We start from the raw sequence: 21,855 nt of genomic DNA, 5'->3' as shown, positions 1-21,855 counted from the left end.
TTTTCCTCCTTAGATCTGGCACCTGCAGTAGCTCTGGCTACTGCAGGTGCCCATGGCTGACGTTGACTGTTCTAAAACCGCGTTTGTAACACCAAACGGCTTATATGAATTCACTGTAATGCCGTTCGGTCTGCGCAATGCGCCCGCCACCTTTGAATGCATGATGGACGGCATTCTCCGTGGCCTCAAGTGGCATACTTGTCTCTGCTACCTTGAAGACATTGTCGTGTTTTCCCCTGATTTTGCGACCCATTTTCGGCATTTACATCAAGTTTTCACCTGTCTCCAGAATGCTGGTCTCCAGCTTAACTTAAAGAAGTCCCGATTTGCAGCTCGAAAACTGACTATGTTAGGCCACATTGTCTCCAAAGAAGGCATTCTTCCTGATCCTGCTGTACTTCGTGCCGTATCCGAATTTCCAAAGCCCACTAACTTGAAAGCACTACGCAGCTTCATTGGCCTATGCTCATATTTTCGACATTTCGCTTGCAATTTCGCTACTGTGATCGCACCACTAAACCAACTTCTCCAAGGCGACAATGAACTTTCTGCTTGGTCGGAAGCCTCTGATGATGCCTTTACGACTCTTCATCACCTACTCACGTCTCCGCCAGTCTTGTGCCATTTTGATCCAAGCGCACCTACAGAACTTCACACTGATGCCAGCGGTGTCGGCCTTGGTGCTGGCTCGCACAACGCAAGAACACTAATGCCGAATACGTAGTCCCTTATGCCAGTCGTGCCCTCACGAAACCTGAGGCCAATTACTCAGTAACAGAAAAAGAGTGCCTGGCTATTGTATGGGCTCTTCGAAAATTTCGTCCATATCTCTACGGTCGATGGTTTGACGTGGTGATGGATCATCACGCTCTTTGCTGGTTGTCTAACCTAAAAGACCCGTCAGGCCGCCTCGCTCGGTGGGCCCTCCAAATCCAGGAATGTGATATCCGTGTCGTCTATCGCTCTGGACCCAAACACTCTGACGCCAATGCCCTCTCGCGCTCCCCAGTTAACTTCAGACAGCAGCACTTCTACCTACACACATGACATCTTACCACTTGACACCCTGGACATGGCATCGGAGCAATGAAAAAACCCATAGATCGTCATGATATTCGACTTCTTGTCAAATCCTCCGGCAACTTCGGCACCTCGAGTGTTACACCGACAGGCGCAGCATTTCACAATCCGCGACGGACTTTTATACTGCCGCAACTACCACAATGACGGCCGCAAATGGCTATTAGTAGTGCCTCCCCACCTACGATAAGATTTATGCTCCGCTTTTCATTCTGACCCGCAGTGTGGTCATGGCGGAGTGTCAAAAACCTACACATGGCTTCGCCTACGATATTACTGGCAAGCGATGTACACCTTCGTCCACAAATACGTACGCTCCTGCATTGCCTGCCAGTGACGCAAATGTGTCCCGCATCTCTCCACCGCACCTCTCTAACCACTTCCCTGCCCAGCTCAGCCATTTGACCGTGTCGGCATTGATATATATGGGCCTCTCCCATCTACTGGCTCTGGCAACTGGTGGATTGTTGTCGCCGTAGATCATTTGACACGGTATGCTGAAACCGCCGCCTTGCCTGCTGCATCAGCAAAAGACGTCGCCTTGTTCATTCTAAACAACTTCGTTCTACGCCATGGCGCACTTCGTGAACTGTTGAGCAATCGGGGCCATGCATTCCTCTTGGACGTCCTGAATGCCAAATTATTCACCGCACTACTACTGCTTATCATCTACAGACCAATGGCTTAGCAGAACGATTCAACAGAACTCCTGGTGACATGCTACCAATGTATGTTGCATCTGACCACTCCAACTGGGATCTTGTACTTCCGTTCGTCACTTACGCATATAACACTGCCTCTCAAGCCACTACCGGATTCTCACCATTCTTTCTGCTTTACTCCAGCACCATTGATACGGTTCTCCCGCATCGGCCGGACCCTGCTGAATGCTCACCTGTTTCTGCGGTTGCTAAGCAAGCCGAGAAATGCCGACAACTGGCCCGTTCTTTGATGTCTGCTGAACAGTGCCGCCAAAAAGAGTGTCATGACCTCAATCCTCCCCCTCACCCCTTCCCCGTCAACTCACTCGTGTGGCTTTGGGTCCCGCCTGTCGCTGCTCCTGGCCTTTCGTCCATGCTCCTACCGAAGTACCAGGGGCCCTACCGCGTGGCCGCACAAACGTCACCAGTGAACTACGTGGTCGAACCTGTATCGCCATCCCCCGATCTGCAGCGTCGGGGGCGAGAGACTGCACGCATTGACCGGCTGATGCAGTATTACGATCCGGCCACCTCTTCCTAGGTCGCCAGGATGGCTACTCTTCAATTCCGGGGGTGATTGTGACAAAGAAGATCGGCAGGCTGGAAAGCCCCATTGCCATCGCGTGGCTCGTACCCAGTTCATTATATATATATATATATATATATATATTATTAATATGGGGTTTGGAAAGCTGGTCCCCCCTACCCCCCTCCGGAAAAGTGAACTTTCCGCCTATGCGCCACAGTGATGAGATTTCTCTGCTTTTTGTTGGAGCTTAGTCATGACTTATGAAGAAATCTTCCCAGTAGCCATTGTGAGCACTCTTCTGTAAGAGTAAGGAAAAAAAATGTGGCAGGGGTTTTGAAAAGTTGGAAGGGTAGGCAGCATTTTAAGCAACATTGTAGGCTCCCAGCTGCATGTACAAGAATGATATTTGGCTCTGATGTTTATGGCAGTATTGCCTAGAGACTAATGTTCAGAAAGTAGTGTAGGGCCCCTTTAAGAAACAATTGTAACTGCCCATTGAAGCAACCAAAGTCTGAATGGAGGAGTAAGGTCACTTTGCACAGCTATGATAAAAATTTCCCTTAATGCTTTGCACTTTTTTGTCCATTTTCTGTCCACTAACGTTATTGCCACAAAGTGCAAGCCATATTTATCAACATAATGGCTGCATCTCATATAAACTTTGTCATAGCTTGAGTGTCTCTGCCTTGCAATAATAAAAATGGGGCTCAACATCCCAAAGCAACACCTAAGCTAAGAAATAAATCAAAACGACTGAGCAAAAATTAAATGGAAGATCACATACCTCTGACTGGCTCTTGAACTTTTTTTTTATACGTTTGATCATACGAGACTTCTTTTTGTCATTGAGTCCAGCGTAAGTCAACAGCAGGTCAGCAAAGTCCCACTCTCTAATCATGCCTTGTTCATCAGGCTCTTTACGCATGAACTGAAAGTTAATGCACAAAAATTCAATGGCACACCTGGCAGAGCACTCCATCTGCAGTGTGCCATCCATGCAGAGTACAAGACATAAGTAGAAGGGAAGAAACTCTGTTGGCAAATGAAGTTAAAGGTCCACATTCATTTTGTTAGAAGCTTTTGTGAGCATTTTTTGCCTCAGGCAGACGGGCTTTCACCAATAAATTTTAGAAGAAACATAACAATGAAAGAAATTAGACATGAATCTTCCTCTAGACCTATGCTATCATGAACAACATAAAAAACGTAGAAGAGCCACTTTTTGGGCCTGCTGATACACATTCAACAAAGGAATCATTGAAAAGACATACTGATGAGTCACAGAAGCAGACAGGATGAGCATTGAAACATGGTTGTGAAAAAGAGCCTGCACAAGAGTATGCAACATGCAGTAAGAATAACCATAGGCACATCTATTTCATAAAAGTTTAATCATGCCCATTTTAATAAAATCACTTAGTTGAGCTGACATAAATAATCTGTGATATCAGAATGCTAATTTCTCATGGCTATCTGGATGCTACAAAAGATAAAAGGGTGACATAAAGGTAACAGATGATAGCAGAGCAGCAAGAAGCTTACGAAGCCACATGGGAAAGTGAGTTATCATTCTGACCCAGAGTGATAGAATCCAGAAAAATAAATCCGCAGAGCTTCTGTGCACTTACCTCTAGAGTGAGGATTTCAGTCTGCAACTGCCGTTGAAAGTTCAAAAACTTTTCTACTGTGAGCTTTTTGTCAAGCTTGGGGCCAAAAAAGTAGTTGCAAAGAGCACTGCTCACTCCCCTATAGATGCTGCCCGTTGTCTGGTGGTCCCTGTGCCGCATGCCAAAGCTAGTTTGGTGCCTGATTATTGTCTGCACCTGCATTCAAACCATTATGCATGCTGTAGACATCAAGCAGGCTAAACAGTGTCACAGTTGCCAGGTAGCCCTTACCAGACAACAGCAACTCCTGTGCTAAAAGTGTACAATGATGAGCACTAAGCTCTATGGTCATGCATACTAGCATATTAGTATCATCGTCATTTATTAGCAATGACATTTTAGTGAATGGGAACTTAATATGCCACAAACACCAAATTATGTGCCCTTCAACTACTGCCCTGTGCTGACTAGCCTGTACATGAGTGGTTTGCGATATCACCTGACTACTACTTTCAGTTTTCGTGACATATTGACATTTTCAGCTTCATGTCCGAAATTGCATTTAACAGTAGAGACTTTTAGCGTGTCCGGTATTCGGGCAAGCGCGGGCGGTTTTCCGGTTTAGCGGGGGGCGCCAACCTGAGCAGCCAGATTGGTGGCGCCAGCTGGTGGCGCAAAGCTCAACCACACAAACACAGAGCTAATTACTATATTCTGCTTAGCTGCTGGTGTAAATTTTCGACAGTTGCGTAATCGTGTTCACAATTACGCCGCTGCCAAAAATTTGCACGGGTGGCGAAGCAGGATATGGTGAGTTACTGCAGTTTTAGCTCTGCGTTTGTCTGGTTGAGCTCTACAACACCAGGCGGCTTCACCGCTCACGTTTACGCCCCGACCATCCGGTAATCCGCCCGAACCGCTCCCGTTTACCGGAATAGCGTACAAGCTAAAAGTCTCCAGTTATGCAATTGTTTTTGTTGCTGCTATGGTTCTATTGTGGAATTCAGGCATCAAGCCGGAAAAAAAGCAGCAACAAAAGTGTGACAGCATGTTTGTGTCAATAAACCTTTAACCCTGTAATTTACCATGTATCCTACACACTATGCTCCATTATTAAAATAAAATCAATATTGCATGAGAATTTGCAGCCAAAATGCTTGGAGCTAATGACGAAAATGCTGCCTTCCCCATACTATAGCATCCACTAATTTATTTTGCAAACTGATGCAACGAGCAGAGCATGCATGCATGCAAGTCTCCCATCTCACACAGGTATACTTTAAGCAGTGGCTATGTCTCATTTTAAGCTTGAAAATATAAACTGCAACTGTACCTGGGAGAATATTAGTTTATTATACCTAATGTCTGCCATAAAAGTGTATACATGCCGTGGTGCCAACAAGTAATGCATAGCCACACCTATTTTGTCAGAATGTTGTTCCACATTACAACAGGCAAAACCTTTTTTGCCTGAGGTGAGCTCTGTTTGTTATTAAAATTAGCTTAGACACACAAAACACATATTTCTGTGCACAGGATGACAGATATACAACCATTATGAGCAACTTTTGGGACATTTTGCATCTTGCTTACATTTTTCGAGCTGCAAAGAAACAAAACTCTGCCTCACTATAACCCATACCCTTTTGTTTTCGGTTTCTGAATAACAGAACAAAACTCACTGGAATAAAGCAATGGCCAGGTACATTTTAGACTTGCTTTACTGCATCTGACAATTTGTTTTAGTACTGATGTTTGACTATATGTGTACAGCCTTTGTCAAATGCATACAGACCACACTACCTGTGACTGCAGCAGTTACTGGGCCATCAATGGGGGCCCCTATTGCATTTTCACAACTCCAAGGTTATGGAAGATGAAGACAAGATAAATGTTTTCTTAACTCTCTAGGATGTTACAGCACTATGTTTGCATTAAAATCCTTGCTGCTTGGCTTCACCAGCCAGGACCAGTGTCTGCTCTGGTTGGGTAGTGGGGCTTAAACTGCATGCTCTTGGCTATCACGACAGACGGGAGTGCCAACTTTGCAACTGGTGATGCAGTTTCTTTCACGGCGATGTCATGCACATAGTCTTTGCTGTGACTCTTCTAGCCTCCCAATTTCCAGACGTTGAAATAGTATGGACTCCAGGACATGAGTCCCTCTGTGGAAGTCAGCGTGCGCATGCTGTAGCCCAAGCGCATGCCTCCCGGCCGCCACAAGAGAGGGATATGGCCACATATATGCTGCCTGTACCTTTACAATACAACGCCATACTACAACACCACAGACTGAAAATAGGAGAATACCCACCTCCACACAAGACCCTCTCATGCGAAGATGTCGTAGCATGGCGATAATTACAAATCAACACATTTAAGCAGACTACACGCAATACACCATACACTATACTCGTACAAATATCTCTTTTGTAACGACTGTGCCTCCCTGTATCACACCACATAGGTGTGCCCCAACATAAAGGCTGCCCCGAAAATACCCAACCCTACACCCGAGCAGTGGGTAGCCATGCTAACTAGCTCAGACCCCCATGACCAGCAGCAACTGGTGCAGCTGGCCTGGGAGACGGCAAGAGCCGCAGGAGTGCTGGCCTGAGGGCGCCTTCCTGCACAAGCAGAAAGACACCTGCTTGTCTTTTTTCTTTTTTTCAATAAATGTTTGATCTTCTCCTCCTCCTTGTCTCACCACCTCATTTCTCACAGGTTAGCAAGCCCTTTGTTTACCCTCATACTCCTTGCAACAATTGACAAGTTGTAAAATTATTCCTATCAACACTCGATCAAAAATGACACACAGCAGTAGCAACGAAACAACACCATGATGATGCACAGAAACACTAATTCTTTATGCATCTGCAGTGGAAAGTGAAAATAATAAACTGCTGCATAAACCTTGCATCTGGTCCAACTAGCATTCACATGCTTAACTGCAAGTCTCGCATAATGCTTGCCCTGAATGGCATGTGAACTATAAATTTTATCAATGCCTTTAACTAATATGAGTAGGAATAACATAATGCATCACTGATGCAACAAATATTTTGTTTTTTGTATTGGCAAGAAATATGTGCTGCCTGATGATTAGGTGCAAGTGTGGTTTTAACCAATCAGCCACTACAGCGAGTGTTCTCATATTCATCATGCACACATGCAAGGATGCACACACAGACAGAGAGAGTAGTGTTGGATTGAATCCATATGGCATTGTTTTCCAGCCATACAGCAGTGGTGTTACCTATAATGAAAAAGGCGCATTGGACAATGCAGACCAAAATATGTGATTGAAATTCAAAATCTGAGCAAAAACAAAGCAATGGTAAGCACATGATCATTAACATTGTTAGAATAAAAACACAGATCAATGCATGTACAATATTATGCAGGCATTCACATACAGAATGCTGTTTATTATGCAGAAATTAAGCAAGGCAAATAAATCTATCATGGTACAAGCACCTTGTGGCCACTGCTAGCAGACGACAAGAGCTTCAAGGCTGCAGAAGGCATGGAGCACATGCGAACAAACAGGTGGCACATGTACATGCAGTGGCCATCATGCTGGACAATTCTGAGTGCCGCCATCTAGGAGAAAATCCAATCTGCATGGCCTTATGAGCTGACGTGCATCAGCCGAGTTCCTGTCTGTCTTTACTTAATGTTCTCCAAGAGAAACTCTATTACAATTATCATGCACAAGCAAAACACAGCACAATGACTACCTTTTCAAACTCATCATAGTCCACGTTGCCATCTCCATTCAGGTCAAACATCCGAAATGCAATCTCGAACTGATGCTTTGATGCTAAAAATAAACAAGTTTGAAAAATTAATTATGTTATATTCGGAGTGCTTTTACCATGTGCTTGGCAAAATAAATATGTACAAAGAGAACACGCTATGTAATTTGTATACAAAGATATCCATGGTTACACGAGCCCACATAATCTCGGACAAAGAGTGAGGCTTGAGAACTGCGGTTGCTTTCAGACAATGTCAAGTATGAACTAGACTTGTTACACTAAAATAAAGAACTACTGTGGATGTATTTTCACACGACCACTTTTGTAATGTTGAAATGATCACGTAGCACACGGCATGTTGTATGATTTGAGTGTTTTTTTTCTAAACCAGCCAATAAGCACGCACTGAAGGTGATCCCTTACAAAATTTTTATAGAAAGCCTATAGACAGTCTATAGACTGTCTATAGGCTTTGAGACAGTGAGACAGAAATGGCCTAAGTTACCTGAAGTTCAAATTAGACGATATGCTTCAAACTTAAAGTAAATTAAACACTGATCTACAGAAGTGTCTCATTACGGTGGTGACTACCTGTAAAACCAGGTATTCCAAAAATGATTTTACATGGCTGATACAGAGAGCAAGGCCTTGCTCACATCGGCTCGCTGTGTGAAAAACCACCCTGCAAGAACCTTTTGCACTCAAGATACAGTTGCTTGTGTCCTAAATTACTTAGCATCACTGCTGCTATCATCCTGAATCTCACATGTGGCTTGGCACATGCTTTCTTTGCGGCCAGTGGCTGGCCGACTTCAATGTTTGCTTCAGTGTTAGTATACTTCTTCAGGTCAAATTGGCTCAGAGCCAGCTCAATTTTAATGGGTGACCACACGGCAAGCTTTCCACGCTGGTGCATGTGAATGGGAAACCACCCTTTTTCATACATTCCAAAACTGTTGATGGTTTGACAGTGTTTCCACATTTGTTCAACCATCGTTAACACTTTTGGAACAAGTTGCACCATTTACAAAAAATCAAGTACTCATTTCCACTGTAGTACAAAAAATTAGAAATTCGGGATTCAAAGTAGGAAGTAAGGCAGAAAACCACAGAGTGAAATAACACATGACAAGTTAATCGTTGGCTATTGTACATGCCAAAGAAAAAGTACTAAAATTCTATTTTGTTTCTCAACGTCCCTCAACAGTTCAACAAAATGACAAGCATTAGCACCACCTCAAAATGTTAACATCAATAGTTGATGCAAGTGAAGTTGATTAGAAAGAAACTGTAATCTCTGATCTGACAGTAATATTGGATGATGACAGATTATGTAACAAAGACACACATTATATATTTTGTCAGGCTTTCAAATACTATAGCTAATAAACTACTGTATTATAACACTTCTCTCAGTAAAGTTAAAATGATGTAACAGTCTACGCTCATTTCAACGAACCCGCGTACAAGAGATTTTCAGATATAACGGACCATATTTCAGCCTTAGTTTGTTCTACCTATTTCATTAGAGAGTTTTAGAATAGGGGCCCCAAAGAAATAGCGTCGAAGCCACTGCGCATGTGCGAGATGCAAACTACGTTTGGGCTTTGCGTTGGGCAGGCTATTTCACTGATTTAGCTGAGCCCCAAAAGGTGCCCCAAAAGATTTGCATCAACACAGCAGCACCCGTCGAAGCTACAGCTCTAACCTAGCACCAAACTGGGCTCAATTTGAGGTAATGTGTGAACTTCACAAGCTAGGAGAAGTGACTGCGGTTATCACTTTCTATCAATTAATGTGTGCTATGAAGATTGATTCTTTAGATACCGCTGATTCCGAATTCGATTGTCGATTTCATGACTCATAGGCCTAACACAACTTAGCTTGGCTGGTGAAGGCACGTAGGGTTGGTCACTCAAAACTAAGTGCAACTAATTGCTTGCTACTCATAGAATAACCTCTGAATTGTAATTAAATGCAATAACACAAAATCCAATTACTCTTCTTATCATAAAATGGTATATTTTATTTAATTATTTCTAATAGCTTTTCTTTGACGCTGTAGTGGCACTGTCAGCGCAAGACGCTATTCGCAAATGCAAAGCCCTATTCTAAAACTCTTCATTCCTGTGTGCCACTACGCTAAAACACGCAACGCTTTTTGGGGCCCCGAACTTTTGGGGCCCTATTATAAAACTCTGTATTAATGCAATGAAGTTTGCTTTTAACGGACTGCGCTACAATGAACTATCAGCTACAGTGAATGAAATTAGCATCAATTTGAGTCAACATTGGGCGTATAAAATGGACTTTTGCTGTGTTGACACGGGCTGGCATCTGACTTGCGAGGGTCAGCCGACGATCGCGGCTCAATACCTTGCGCGCGAAGGAGGGAGGAAAGTGGGGCGGAAGCACGCAGTCTCTTGCGTGCGAGGCACGGCGGGGGGGGGGGGGGGGGGGGTCTACGCCGATGGCTGCTGTTAATGGCGCGGCTGCGCGGGCGTCGTATATTGAAAGCGATCTGCGTGCGATGTGGACAAAGTGCGCGCCCACGCGGGCGCCTTATCTTGAAAGGGATTTGCGATGTGAACAAAGTGTGTGTCTGCTCGGACCTCTTCTTCAAAGGGATCTGCGATGTGGACAAAGTGTGCCTGGTGCTGGCAGCTTTGTATGTGCTGTGCTTTCGACGTTTACTTTGGGTTGGAGCGAGAGAGAGCACGAAGGTCAATTTGTTCGCTGCTGCTGCCACGCTTATCTTGCTTAATTTGCTATCGCAATCGATGCTTCGCCTTTCGGGCAAAACTGCGAGTTTTTGTTTTTCACTTTGGACGTTCGTCACTCACTCTTTGCAATAAAGTTGTTAGGCATCACGGCGAAAGTTTTGGAGGTGAGGCATTTCAGATATTACGGAATAAAATTGACGTTTTTGTTGGATTATCAGGGTCCATTGTAATGAGAGTCGACTGTACCTACATTGTTTTGCAGAGGTTAGACACAGGATGCTACAAAAAGCATGATTACATGTCATACTAATGTGCTTTTGATGTGCAAGGTGACTGCTTGGGGTGGTTGGTGATCCATTATCGGTGGGGGGTACAACGTTAAGGTTAAGCAGCAGCCAAGACAAATCCTCATCCTTGTCTTGTTTACATCCTCATTTACCCTTTGTGCTGTACCCCCACAATAATACTCCTGAAGAATTTGGCACTGAAGGAAACTGTTGCTAGTGGTAGCTCAGACATGAAGAGCATCATTAGACTTGTACAAATTAATATCTCGCAGCAGAAAGCCTTCAAAGCACCTACACAGAACATATTTCAGTGTAAGGTGCACAACTAGCATTGCACACAATTATTCTATATATACACACTGCTTTGCACTCGCTAAAACTAGGTATATTTCATATCATGCAGGAATATCAGTGTAAGAAATGCTAAGAAATATTCTTTGATATCTACCTATTGTTGATAGACAAGTTTGACATGAGTTTTAAAAAGAGCTGGTCTGATTCATCTCTTGATTACACTTTTCAATGTCGCATGCAAATAACACATAAAAACTTAAAATGCAATGCTTTTTTTTTTTCAGTGTAGAATGCATGTGGCATCCCAAGATGAAGTGCTGTTTGTGTTAAACTAAACTTTCATTACATGCATATCTTGGTGTCTCCCAGTACTTGCTTAATTATTTTATATTATGGTGCATCGAGGGCCTCACCTGACAGTATGGTGAGCAGGAAAATGTAATCCGAAAAGCTGATCAAGCCAGACGAACTCAGCTTGTAAAAAATGCTGTCTTTGCTTAGTCCTGAAAATACTTTCTCATCCTGAAACAAATGGTGGAATGCATGTAACACTCTTATTCAATGCAGTGTCCTTCAAATACCTAAAGAGCTTGGGAAGTCAAACAAAGACACAGCTAGACAATCTCCAGTGCTTAAACAAAATTTGAAGGTTCTGTGTTTACCTGCAGTGCAGAAAAATAATGCACTAACAGAGGTCAGGTGTTGTGAGACGCCTTCACTAGGAAGTGTAAGAAATAGGAGACCTAAAGTTAGGAGACACCATTAGCCAGGTGCACAAGAGTATGCAAAGAGAGTGCAAAAGAATGCAAAAGGCATACATTTTGGTGTTTGGGTATGCAAAGTCACTTGGGTATGCCATTTCTGGAGCTCCCTATTGTAAGACTGAATGCAGAATATTTGTCAAAATTGCACATGCCACTGATGGGACCAAAGCTGCAATCAGGCCATATGTTGGTCTCTCATTGCACTACTTGTGCTTATATGGATTTCAAAGATAAAAATAGCTCATAATATTGCTGCGATTCTATCTGCGCCGAACCATGTTGATTACAAGAACGACACTGAGCATGCAAGCAGGTTCAAGAGAAGAATAAAGACAACTTAGCCTGGGTCTGCTCTTGCAGAACAACACACCGTTCTCATAATTAAAGATCTCTGTCCACTTCTGAGCTCAGTGAACCGCAACAATATGCACAGCCTTCAGTTGTTTACAACACGATTTCCACTATGCAACCAGGTGATAAAGTTTCAGCATAACATGGCAATCTGTATACTTTTGATTAAAATCTTTGTGTGCTTTGATACTAAGCTAATATTTCCTGCCTCGCCACAAATCAAGAGGAAATAACCAAGTGGCAGGTAATTCAGTTTAGCACCACATGCGCTACCAGTAGCAGTTCATATCACTGAGCTTTGAGTTCTCATCCCAGCTGAACAGTCAAGTTGAACTTTTTTTACTGCTATAAAGATTGTTAAAAGCCATTTCATGCAAACATACCTAATATCACAATAGTTCCATGTTTTTTCCAACGTTTTACTCCTACTAGTACTTATAACTGGCAGCACAAGATGTCTGTATTATAAGTGCCTATATTACGTATTTTACATTCCTATAAAACAAAAAACTTATACCCTTATACAGAGTCTGTCCTGAAAGTAAGGAGACAGCCATGCTGTTTAAGCATAGTTCTAAAGACGTGACATAGTGTGCACGTGCCTTGATCGGGAAACTGGTGTGGGCAAAGGTGGGGAACCTTCAGCTTCACAACGCGATGAGCTCAGTTGGCTTCGACAGGTGAAGCAAGTCTACATGCTTAAGAGTGTACCCCTATTTTGTCACTGCGTTATGGCAACAATGGAGCGGACTTTGGAACCACGCCATGCAGGTTCTGCACCACGACAATACTCCATCGCACGTATCACTCACTGCCAGGAAGCTTTTGACCGGACAAGGCATAATCACGCCTCTCCAGCCACCATACAGCCCTGACCTCTCTCCCTGTGACTTCTTCCCATTTCTGAGAATAAAACATGCATTGAAAGGTCACCAAAGATGTCCAAAGGGCTGCAACAAAGGTGCTCAACAAGATTGCAGAAAAATACTTCCAAGACGCCTACAAACAGTGGGAAACTCACTGGGCTTGTTGTGTGAATGCCCAATTAAGGTTCTTATTTTGAAGAATACTAGGTGTATTGAAAGATTCTGTCAAATAAAGTGTGTGCTATACTCAGTCTTTTTATTTTCAGGACAGACCCTGTATGGTCAAAACTCACCCCATAATAGACAGGGGTTACAGGGCTTTCATGCTATACAGACAGTAGTAGATGTTAACAAGCTGCAATGCCAATTTAGGCAAATGGAAAACTCCTGAAATTGCATGATATTTTACCATGCATGAGCATGCTCAACTGGCTGCCCAGAATGAAATTTTGCAGCCATAATACGGCAGCAAGCAATTTTTTTTCCTATGAGGCTGGCCAAGGGAACAATAAACATACCAACCAGCAGACCATGGAATAACTGGAGGTGCAAACCTGAGATGCCCTCCATGAACATTCCAGCGCAGTTTCTGTGACAATCCATGGATGCTATACTTGACTGGTTGCCCAAAATTGTAGAATTTTAACATGCAAAATTCGTTTCATGAATGCTCACTAACAAATTTGCAAGTTACTGAAAAAGTTAAACAGGCAGTGACTTTCCTCACACCCTGTATACACCGAGAATCCCGCTAATTTCTTTTCCCATTCATTAGTTTCAGCCCAGCAGAGCTATCATACTTGTAGTTATTGTTTTGCAAAAAGCTGAAAATTTATTTTGCAATGTTAGAGTCTTGTATTAAAAACAACAGTGTACAGCCAAAGTCATGCATGTTGAGCTTATTGGGCATCGGTAAATGCTGCCTTTGCACCCCAGCATGCACTGTTCAAATGTTTTAGATAGCGTGATTGGGGCTAGACACAATACATTCATGGAACCTCAACAGTCAATTCTGTCCAAGCAGCAAATAATACAGGTACATATATATACACTTAAGTAGCATTACAATTATGCTCTCAAACGAAAATTTAGTTTAGTATATATATATGTTTCTATGATGCTGTATTTAAAGACAAGCCAAATACATTCACTTGAAAGCTTTAGGACTACCTTAAGATTTTGTTTCTTTTTGTCCTTTAATGACTACATTTTAAACACCTTGATTTATTCAGCTCAATGAACTTCAATCTCCAGATAGCTTCATCCACATTCCATGTAAATTGAATGATACCTAACTTTTATGTCTTGCAAGGTGCTCAAAAGAAAATGAAATAGAAAACATGCAAATAACAGTGTTGGTTTCTGGCTTTTGTAGGCAGTGTAATGAATCATATGCAGTTAATCTTTTGAACACATTACATTTGCGTGAAATATAATTTTGCCAGGTTTAGTAAAACTTTTTCTATTTAGTTTACATGCTTAAGTGAAAGCAGACACAATGGAGTCAAATATATGCCTCAATAATGCTCTGGGATATGCATTATTGCGAAACAGTGTCGCACAGTCAATTATATGTAAAATAGCGGGCTTTGCTTTAATACAAGTAGACCAGAAATAAAGTGCAGTCAAGTTAGTGGCCAACTACACAAAAATAATCTTAAACACACAAATGTATTCATACATCACAAAAGCATAAACATTTATGGAATGAAAACAAGTTAGTGATAACAGAGATATTTGCTACAATCTAATAAAGCGTTAAGATAGATTAATATCTAAAATGCGCTAAGAAACACTACTATGCAATCAAAGCAGGAGAGAAAGCAGAAAGAGAGAGTAAAGAGTGATGGGCAGTTTACAGCAAATTACATAAACTGAAAGAAACATCTGTGAAGTGACATGTGCTTCTATAGTGCTAAATAGGTGCTATCATCTGACGATCATTTCCCATTAGTGCTTGCTTTTCAAAGTGACATTGCTCTTATAAAATAAACTGGGCAGTAACGATAATAACTGCAGTTCATCTGAAAAAATTCAGCGATTTGCTGATGGGTATTTTCAATTTAGCATGTTTCCACTAAGAAAATGACAGAAAAACTGAATGCGTGTTACACAAGAACCCTACTTAATAAAGTTGAAAGTGATTTCTTATTTCTCAGAGGCAATGAATACTTCCTTCAATGACTGCCAAAATATGGCAGTCATTGTGTAGCACAATGGTGTTTATTTTAAATTTAGTGTAAACTATCAATACATACTACAATGGCAAAAAATGTTAACAGCCATTTAAGTATGTAGGCAATGCACACATATCAATTAACCTGCCCTCTAGAAGTAGGTTACCAAATGCTTGTTGGCCCTAGGTGCTTAAAGTGCGACATGAACAACATGAACCGTAGCTACGACTGCCGTCTTCATTCACACCACATAGCCAACCCAACTTGCATGTACCATGTGCATTAAGAATGTATCACAAGAAAATCATAACATCAACCAGTATGTGAAAATACATGTGCACTGGTGAGAGAAATTGTAGGTGGAGAGGTCAGCCGAGCAAAAGGCTTGGCATGCTACTGCAGGTTTAATACATGTAAATAAATATTAAAGGACAAGAGGGAAAAAAAACAAGCACAAGCATCCACTCGCACAAAAACTCGAAGCGGGGCAGCATCTGCAGGAGCAGCATGAATTTCAACATTAACTCCCAAAAAAATTACAGCAATGAATACTTTCCCCTTATTGGCTCCTATAGTTTTTATAACATCATTATGAGTCCCACCAGGGTGACTACTACTTCCTCAACATTAATCGGCCATATACTGTGCAATTTAGACAGAACAACCAGCAAGTGCAACATTTATGACACAGTAGTTTCGGATCATTACCTGACTATTATTTCTTTTCCCCGTACTGATAACACTACCCAACAAACAGCAACTTATTGAAACAATTGATCTTCGCATTTTAAAACATCGCTTTTTAGCAGTTAATGATATTGTGCCAGATTATACAGAAGATGCACACTAACAATATGGCATACTATTAATTTTTAATATTACAAAAGCCATTGCGCAGTCTACAGTCACAAGCATGAAAAGGTATCATCATGAGCCTATTTGTCCGCGGATGACCAATGCTATTTTACAACTGATAAAGAAAAAAAGACTGTTGGTACACCAAAGTTAAACAAAATAAAGGTAACTCATACTACGAAGCTAAATTCCGGGCAGCCCAAAACAAGGTGATGCGAGTCAGCCATACTTGTAAGAAACACTACTATTCACAGCTCATTGCTAAAAATTCTAGAAACTCAAAAATAACATGGCAGATTAAACTCTGTAATAAAACCAACCCCTAATCAATACACTATGCTTGATATAAAAATTATGGGAATATCATCCGACCTAATAGTTTTTACTTTCCGTCATTATTTTTGTAACACTGGTAAAGAAATTGCAAACTCCTGCCGTGATGTCCCGCTCGGTACCGTTCCAAATAGGATTGTCAATTCTTTTGAATACATCGACATGACTGCCGAGAAAATTGTCACAGTCGTTAATACCATGCCATGCAAACGTGGTGCCGGGTGTGATGAGGTATCACCATTTATATTACAAAAGTGCACGGAAATTCTTTGTGCTCCATTGGCTACAATCTTTAATCACACATTTTACACAGGTACTTACCCAGACCCCTTATATCTAGCCGAGGTGATTTCAATACACAATAATGGAGACCATAACCTTCTAGAAAACTCTGTCCAATATCTGTACTAAGTGCCATTATCACAGTATTTGAAAAACTTATCGCAAGTAGGTACTAAATTTACTTGATTGAGAATCTGTGTAAACACCTAGCCAGCATGGTTTTCGGAGCAAGAGATCAACCTCCACTGCAGTGTTATCTCTTTTAGATATGATAAATTCCTACCTAAACAACAATGTGATTGTAATTGGTATTTTCATTTATATTAAAAAACCTTTCAATTCTGTTCATCATAGTATACTACTTAAATAGAATGCTATGGCTTCCATGGGGGGTGTGTCTTGAATTTTTCAAACTACCTTATGAATAGACAACAAATGGCTTGGTTTTTCAATACTAATTCAGATTTTCTCCCAGTTACATAGGATGTCCCCCAAGGATCAGTGTCGGGACTCATTTTATTTTGACTATATGTGAATGACCTTCCATTAATGCTACATAACTTCACTCCTGTCATGTATGCAGATGACGCTGCTCTCATTTGTGCATGAGTCCATGGCTGAAGCTTTCCGTGCAGCTAACGAAGAAACGATGCTAATTTGTGATTGGTTTCATGGTAATAAACTGCTCCTATACATTAGCAATACAAAATATATGGGGATGCATTCTTCTCATAAAGCTACAGCAATGCACTCATGTGTGCTTCAGGCTGAAGGATAACCTATAAAAAGAGTCAGTAACCTAACATACTTTTATGTTGCATTCTCATTGTTGCATACTCAGATGTTGCAAAGGTTGGCATTGTCTGCTTTACGCTTTTCAAATTCTGCCATTTCTTTGATGTAGTGACATTGAGAACGATCTATTTTGCCCTATTTCACAGTCAAATACATTATCATATAGAATCTTGGGGCAATACATACGATTCTTAGATAAAACCACTTGTATTCCTGCAATAATAGTAATTCTACAATTATGTGACCTCTACCAAACCCCTCTTTTCTCAATACCAAATCGTGCCCCTACACCTGCTAATAAATGACAAAACTACAAGGATTGTGTATGGGTCTTTAACTAGTAATGTGCCACTTCACCATTAAGTTTTTACGCCTTCCCATTTCAAGACAACAGGCTATGAATGTAGTAACTTCTTGAAGCTTCCAATTAAAGATGTCTATAGAAAAAGATGCCTTTCTAGTGTTAGTTGTTCTTTATGGAACAGTCTTCCTGTTCAGCTAAAGAAACACAAAGCCTTTTTTGTGATGCTAAACATTATTACAAAGAACTGCATTATTTGTTAAACTTGTGTTTTTTATGCCGATCTTTTATGCTGCTAAGCTGATGTATAAAGGTGTCTCCTGCCTATATGTTTATGCATGCATTGTTGCTACAATATCTGCATGGATCCACATTAGCATGATACTACGGATCCAGATGCTTCTCAACATGTTTTTTGTATGACCTTATATTTGGTCTAATAAAAATTCAAATATATTAAACCTGTAGTAGCATGCCCAGCCTTTTGCATCAGCATGCACATATTTTCACATACTGAGTGGTATATATGGTTTTCTTCCGATACATTCTCGGATTACACAAATTATGTGCACGGTTGGTGGACTATGCGGCGAGAATAAAGTAAGGTGGCAGTGCGTGTTCAAGGGACTATTGCCCTACACTAGCAGTCGGGCATAAGGCAGCACCAACATTCTGAGCAGTTTAACTCACAGGATCCAAATGCAAAATATCATATCTTTTCCTTCACTACTGTAATTTGAACTTGACTTGTTGGCATAAATGCACCTGACCCAAATGGTGACCTGGTCGTGACCCCAATGGCGGCAGCATCTGTGTTGGTGGCACCAGAGAACAGTGAATGCATCGAAGACATGTTATCTCCTGATAACAATACCTATTTTCAATCTACCCTAGGAAGATCTTAAATTGAAAATGGCAGCTCACAACGAATGATTATCGTATTTACCAGTTTATATTGTGCACATTGTTTTTTACCCCAAAAAAGCTGGTTCAAAATGTGCCTGTGCGGTGCAGTTCGATACAAAACCATGTTTGTAATGGCCTATCATCAATATTTCAATACCGTGAAAGGGAAATGTTGTTGTTGAATGTTAAACATGTGGTAACATAACTTAAACCTGCAAAAAGCCAGCAGCACGCGGCACGAGTGCAATGCCACAGATGCCACGAGCAGCTACGGCACCCTGTGCCCCTGATGACAGCGCCACTGCAGCAGGATCGGCCACCCGGCAAGCTTGGAGTGGCCAGTTTTCACACCTTCCAGTTCTAGCCACCCTAATGCATAATGCAAGCATGCATGCATGGCTTTCTACAGCCATGTGTTAACAAGAGGCCCTCATCCAGTTTTAGCAGGCCTAATTTGTATCCTGAATCCCAAATGATGGCTATTTATAACCACTATTTTAGTCGAACTTGTAATTATTACAAGGCAAATTTCATGCTCACTTACATAATGCAGCTTCGGTAGTTTTTTGCAATGTCAATGTTGATTGTGCACTCTCCAGTGCTTCTTGAACAAATAAATGTATTTATATAAAACAATATTTATGTGTATAAACAAAGTACCAGCACGGTTAGAGTATACAATTTCTTTTCTATTTCCAAGTCTCATTATGGCCTCGAGTAAGCTAGTACACATTTCAACTGTACATTAGCCAGACACTAGCTACTCGGAACAAAGGCCAATCAAGCATGTTTGTTGAAGTATGACTACATTCTAGACATGACTTATTTGACCAGAAAAATATAATTCCCAGATCAGTACCTCACAAAGCCATCAGTGCCCATCACTGGCTCTAGAGAAAGCAGATAGGAAGGAATGGGGAAGGAAGATGGCACACACACCATGTCAGCAGACACCTTGTAACTGTTTCCAGAAGCATTATCAGTCTAAGCAGCAAGCAAAGAGAAAAGAACAAGAATGGTTAATGGAAGCGCCACCCATCCAGTTAATCAAACACAGAAAGAGCTGTCAGCAGAAAGGCTACAAGCAAGTGTATGAACTGTCATCTAAGCTGCGACCCTCTAGGAGGTTACTTACACGTATGTCGATTCTCTTGTACTGGTCAAGTCCATAGCCTATGAGGTGACAAAAAGCATGGGATGACAAAGCGAACAAGCAAGCAAACAAACAAATGAAAAAACAAGAACAGTGCTGTTTATTGTCACAAGGCTGGGCTGTTTCTTGCACCCTAAAAAATTTGATGTCTAAAAGCTGTGATGCATGCAACAAATGTAGCATTACAATGGTAGTCGATAACAGCTGCAGAGATGTACCTGACTTCACTTGCAGCACTTGAGCATAAACAGCAGTGCTCAACGATCAGTACAGTTGAACCCCGATTTTAGAAACTAAAAGGGGAATGTTAGACCTTCATAAAATCAGAAATTTATTAAAATAAAAAAACATAAAAATAGTAGGCAACAGTAAATTCAACAGATAGTAAGGGCATCAATACTCGCAAAAGCGATGAGAGACTCTTCCCCTCCTTCTCGAGACCCAGCAAATCACCTGGGGAGGTCGATGATGTCCATGACCTCGCTAACTGTCAGCATACAATCTATGTTTGCGTCCATGTCGCCACGTTCTGACACTTGTTCTGCATCGGCAACAAGCTCCACAATGTCCTCGTCACACAAATTTTCTGTTGCGATCATGTCTGCTGGCATCAAGGCTTACATAGTCTGCAAAGTCGATGCCTTGCAGCATTTTTGTTGTTTCTCTGCCTCTTTTCTTCAGGGCAGCTTCGTAATATCGGAAGCAACAGAAGTGATTTCTTTTGCAAAACCGAATTGGTAAATACATTATACATAATGGAAAGCATTTGGGGAATTTGAATTTCTTTGTAAAATAGAGAAATTCATAAAATTGGTTTTCATAGAACTGGGATTCAACTGCATAACCAAAACAATATTATACTCAAACTTAAGGAAGCCGGGAATTTTCTGGGTAGTGAAGATTAAAGACAGCAGGTTTGAGGCATAACAATTACATTACCCATAGCGTGAGACAATGTAATTGACATATCTTCGCATACTACAACATAATGAAATATGGGATCTAGCATAACGCCAAACAAATAAGGTTAGAGTGTAAAAGAATATCCTCTAACAGGCACTAAGAAAAGGTACAACAAGAACACCAGGTGCCATCAAATGCTAATTAAAGGGCACATGTGCACCAAATCAATTAAGTATTAGCTAACACACTTTCATGAAAGGTATCCTTCTGGACAGCATATGCAGAGAAAAAAATGGCAGTGCCTGCACCAGACACAAAGCCAGAAAATTATTTGCCCTACAGCAGCAACACAAATCTATCACCACAGGAGCATGTGTGGCCGACATATCTACAAGTCTGCTCCACACTGGTGCATTCAAGACTGGTCAGAGTTGGCTATGACAACAGGCCAAACTTTCTCACCTTCAGGCTGCTTGGTACCAGGTGTTATAGAACGAAGGAAGTCTTGGGGTGACATGAAAATTTCAGAATCGCCAGCCTCATTGTAGACTCTCATGGTGGCAAAGTAACGAAATATTTTGTCTGGAGTAGAGTAAGCTCGAATACGGTTCTCATACTCAATAATCTGCAGTTAGGAAAATATTAAAGACAAGTTAAAAAACAAGAACTCACTCTTGCAGAAAGCTTCCAATTTTCAATGTAATGCTCCTACATACAAGTTTGCCTTAAGACACTGTGGATATGGGTCAACTCTAGCAGGTAAAGAGCAGGACTCCTTACAGTGGTGGCCTTACATCTAGGCCAGCACCAGGCAACCAGTCTTAGGTCATTACAAACACAGTAGAAAAAGAAATTTAACTCCTTGCTGTGTAGTTGGTTCACATGCATGAAGACATTGTAGTGCAAACTAACACACAAAGTGTGAATGTTTTAATTTGCATTACAATCTCATCCTTGCACAGTAGCTAAGCATTTGTAAAGCATCTGCACTTGCTCAGCAGGCAGTCTTAATTTACTCCCATCTTTTACAATGTTAATTGTGCTCCCCCAACAGAAGCTGCTTACCACACAACTTAATCAAGGGCAAATTATATTTTGCATTGCAGACAGTAAAACCAAGGACTTTCCTTGTAACATGTTTGTAACAAAATATGTGAGTTGTTAATTACCACAGGCAACATGCTTTA

The 21,855-nt window shown here is 41.5% G+C and overlaps 1 protein-coding gene across 3 annotated transcripts in view; it reads right to left on the bottom strand.

Moving 5' to 3' along the window:
• MICU1 (Mitochondrial calcium uptake 1) overlaps positions 1-21,855 on the bottom strand; it is a 51,161-nt gene that overhangs the window by 19,524 nt on the left and 9,782 nt on the right. For 2 of the 3 annotated variants that reach the window (XM_065434456.1, XM_065434458.1), the window contains 7 exons: positions 21,131-21,293; positions 19,748-19,785; positions 19,552-19,596; positions 11,396-11,504; positions 7,658-7,740; positions 3,939-4,133; positions 3,095-3,238 (listed from right to left, as the gene is read on the bottom strand). In XM_065434456.1, coding sequence (XP_065290528.1) covers positions 3,095-3,238; positions 3,939-4,133; positions 7,658-7,740; positions 11,396-11,504; positions 19,552-19,596; positions 19,748-19,785; positions 21,131-21,293 — 777 coding nt within the window. The remainder of the gene's footprint in view (positions 1-3,094; positions 3,239-3,938; positions 4,134-7,657; positions 7,741-11,395; positions 11,505-19,551; positions 19,597-19,747; positions 19,786-21,130; positions 21,294-21,855) is intronic. The other variant, XM_065434457.1, reaches the window with a different exon arrangement.

Source organism: Dermacentor albipictus, chromosome 1 (assembly GCF_038994185.2).
Source record: "Dermacentor albipictus isolate Rhodes 1998 colony chromosome 1, USDA_Dalb.pri_finalv2, whole genome shotgun sequence".
NCBI lineage: Eukaryota > Metazoa > Arthropoda > Arachnida > Ixodida > Ixodidae > Dermacentor > Dermacentor albipictus.
This window is presented reverse-complemented; position numbering and strand designations above follow the sequence as displayed.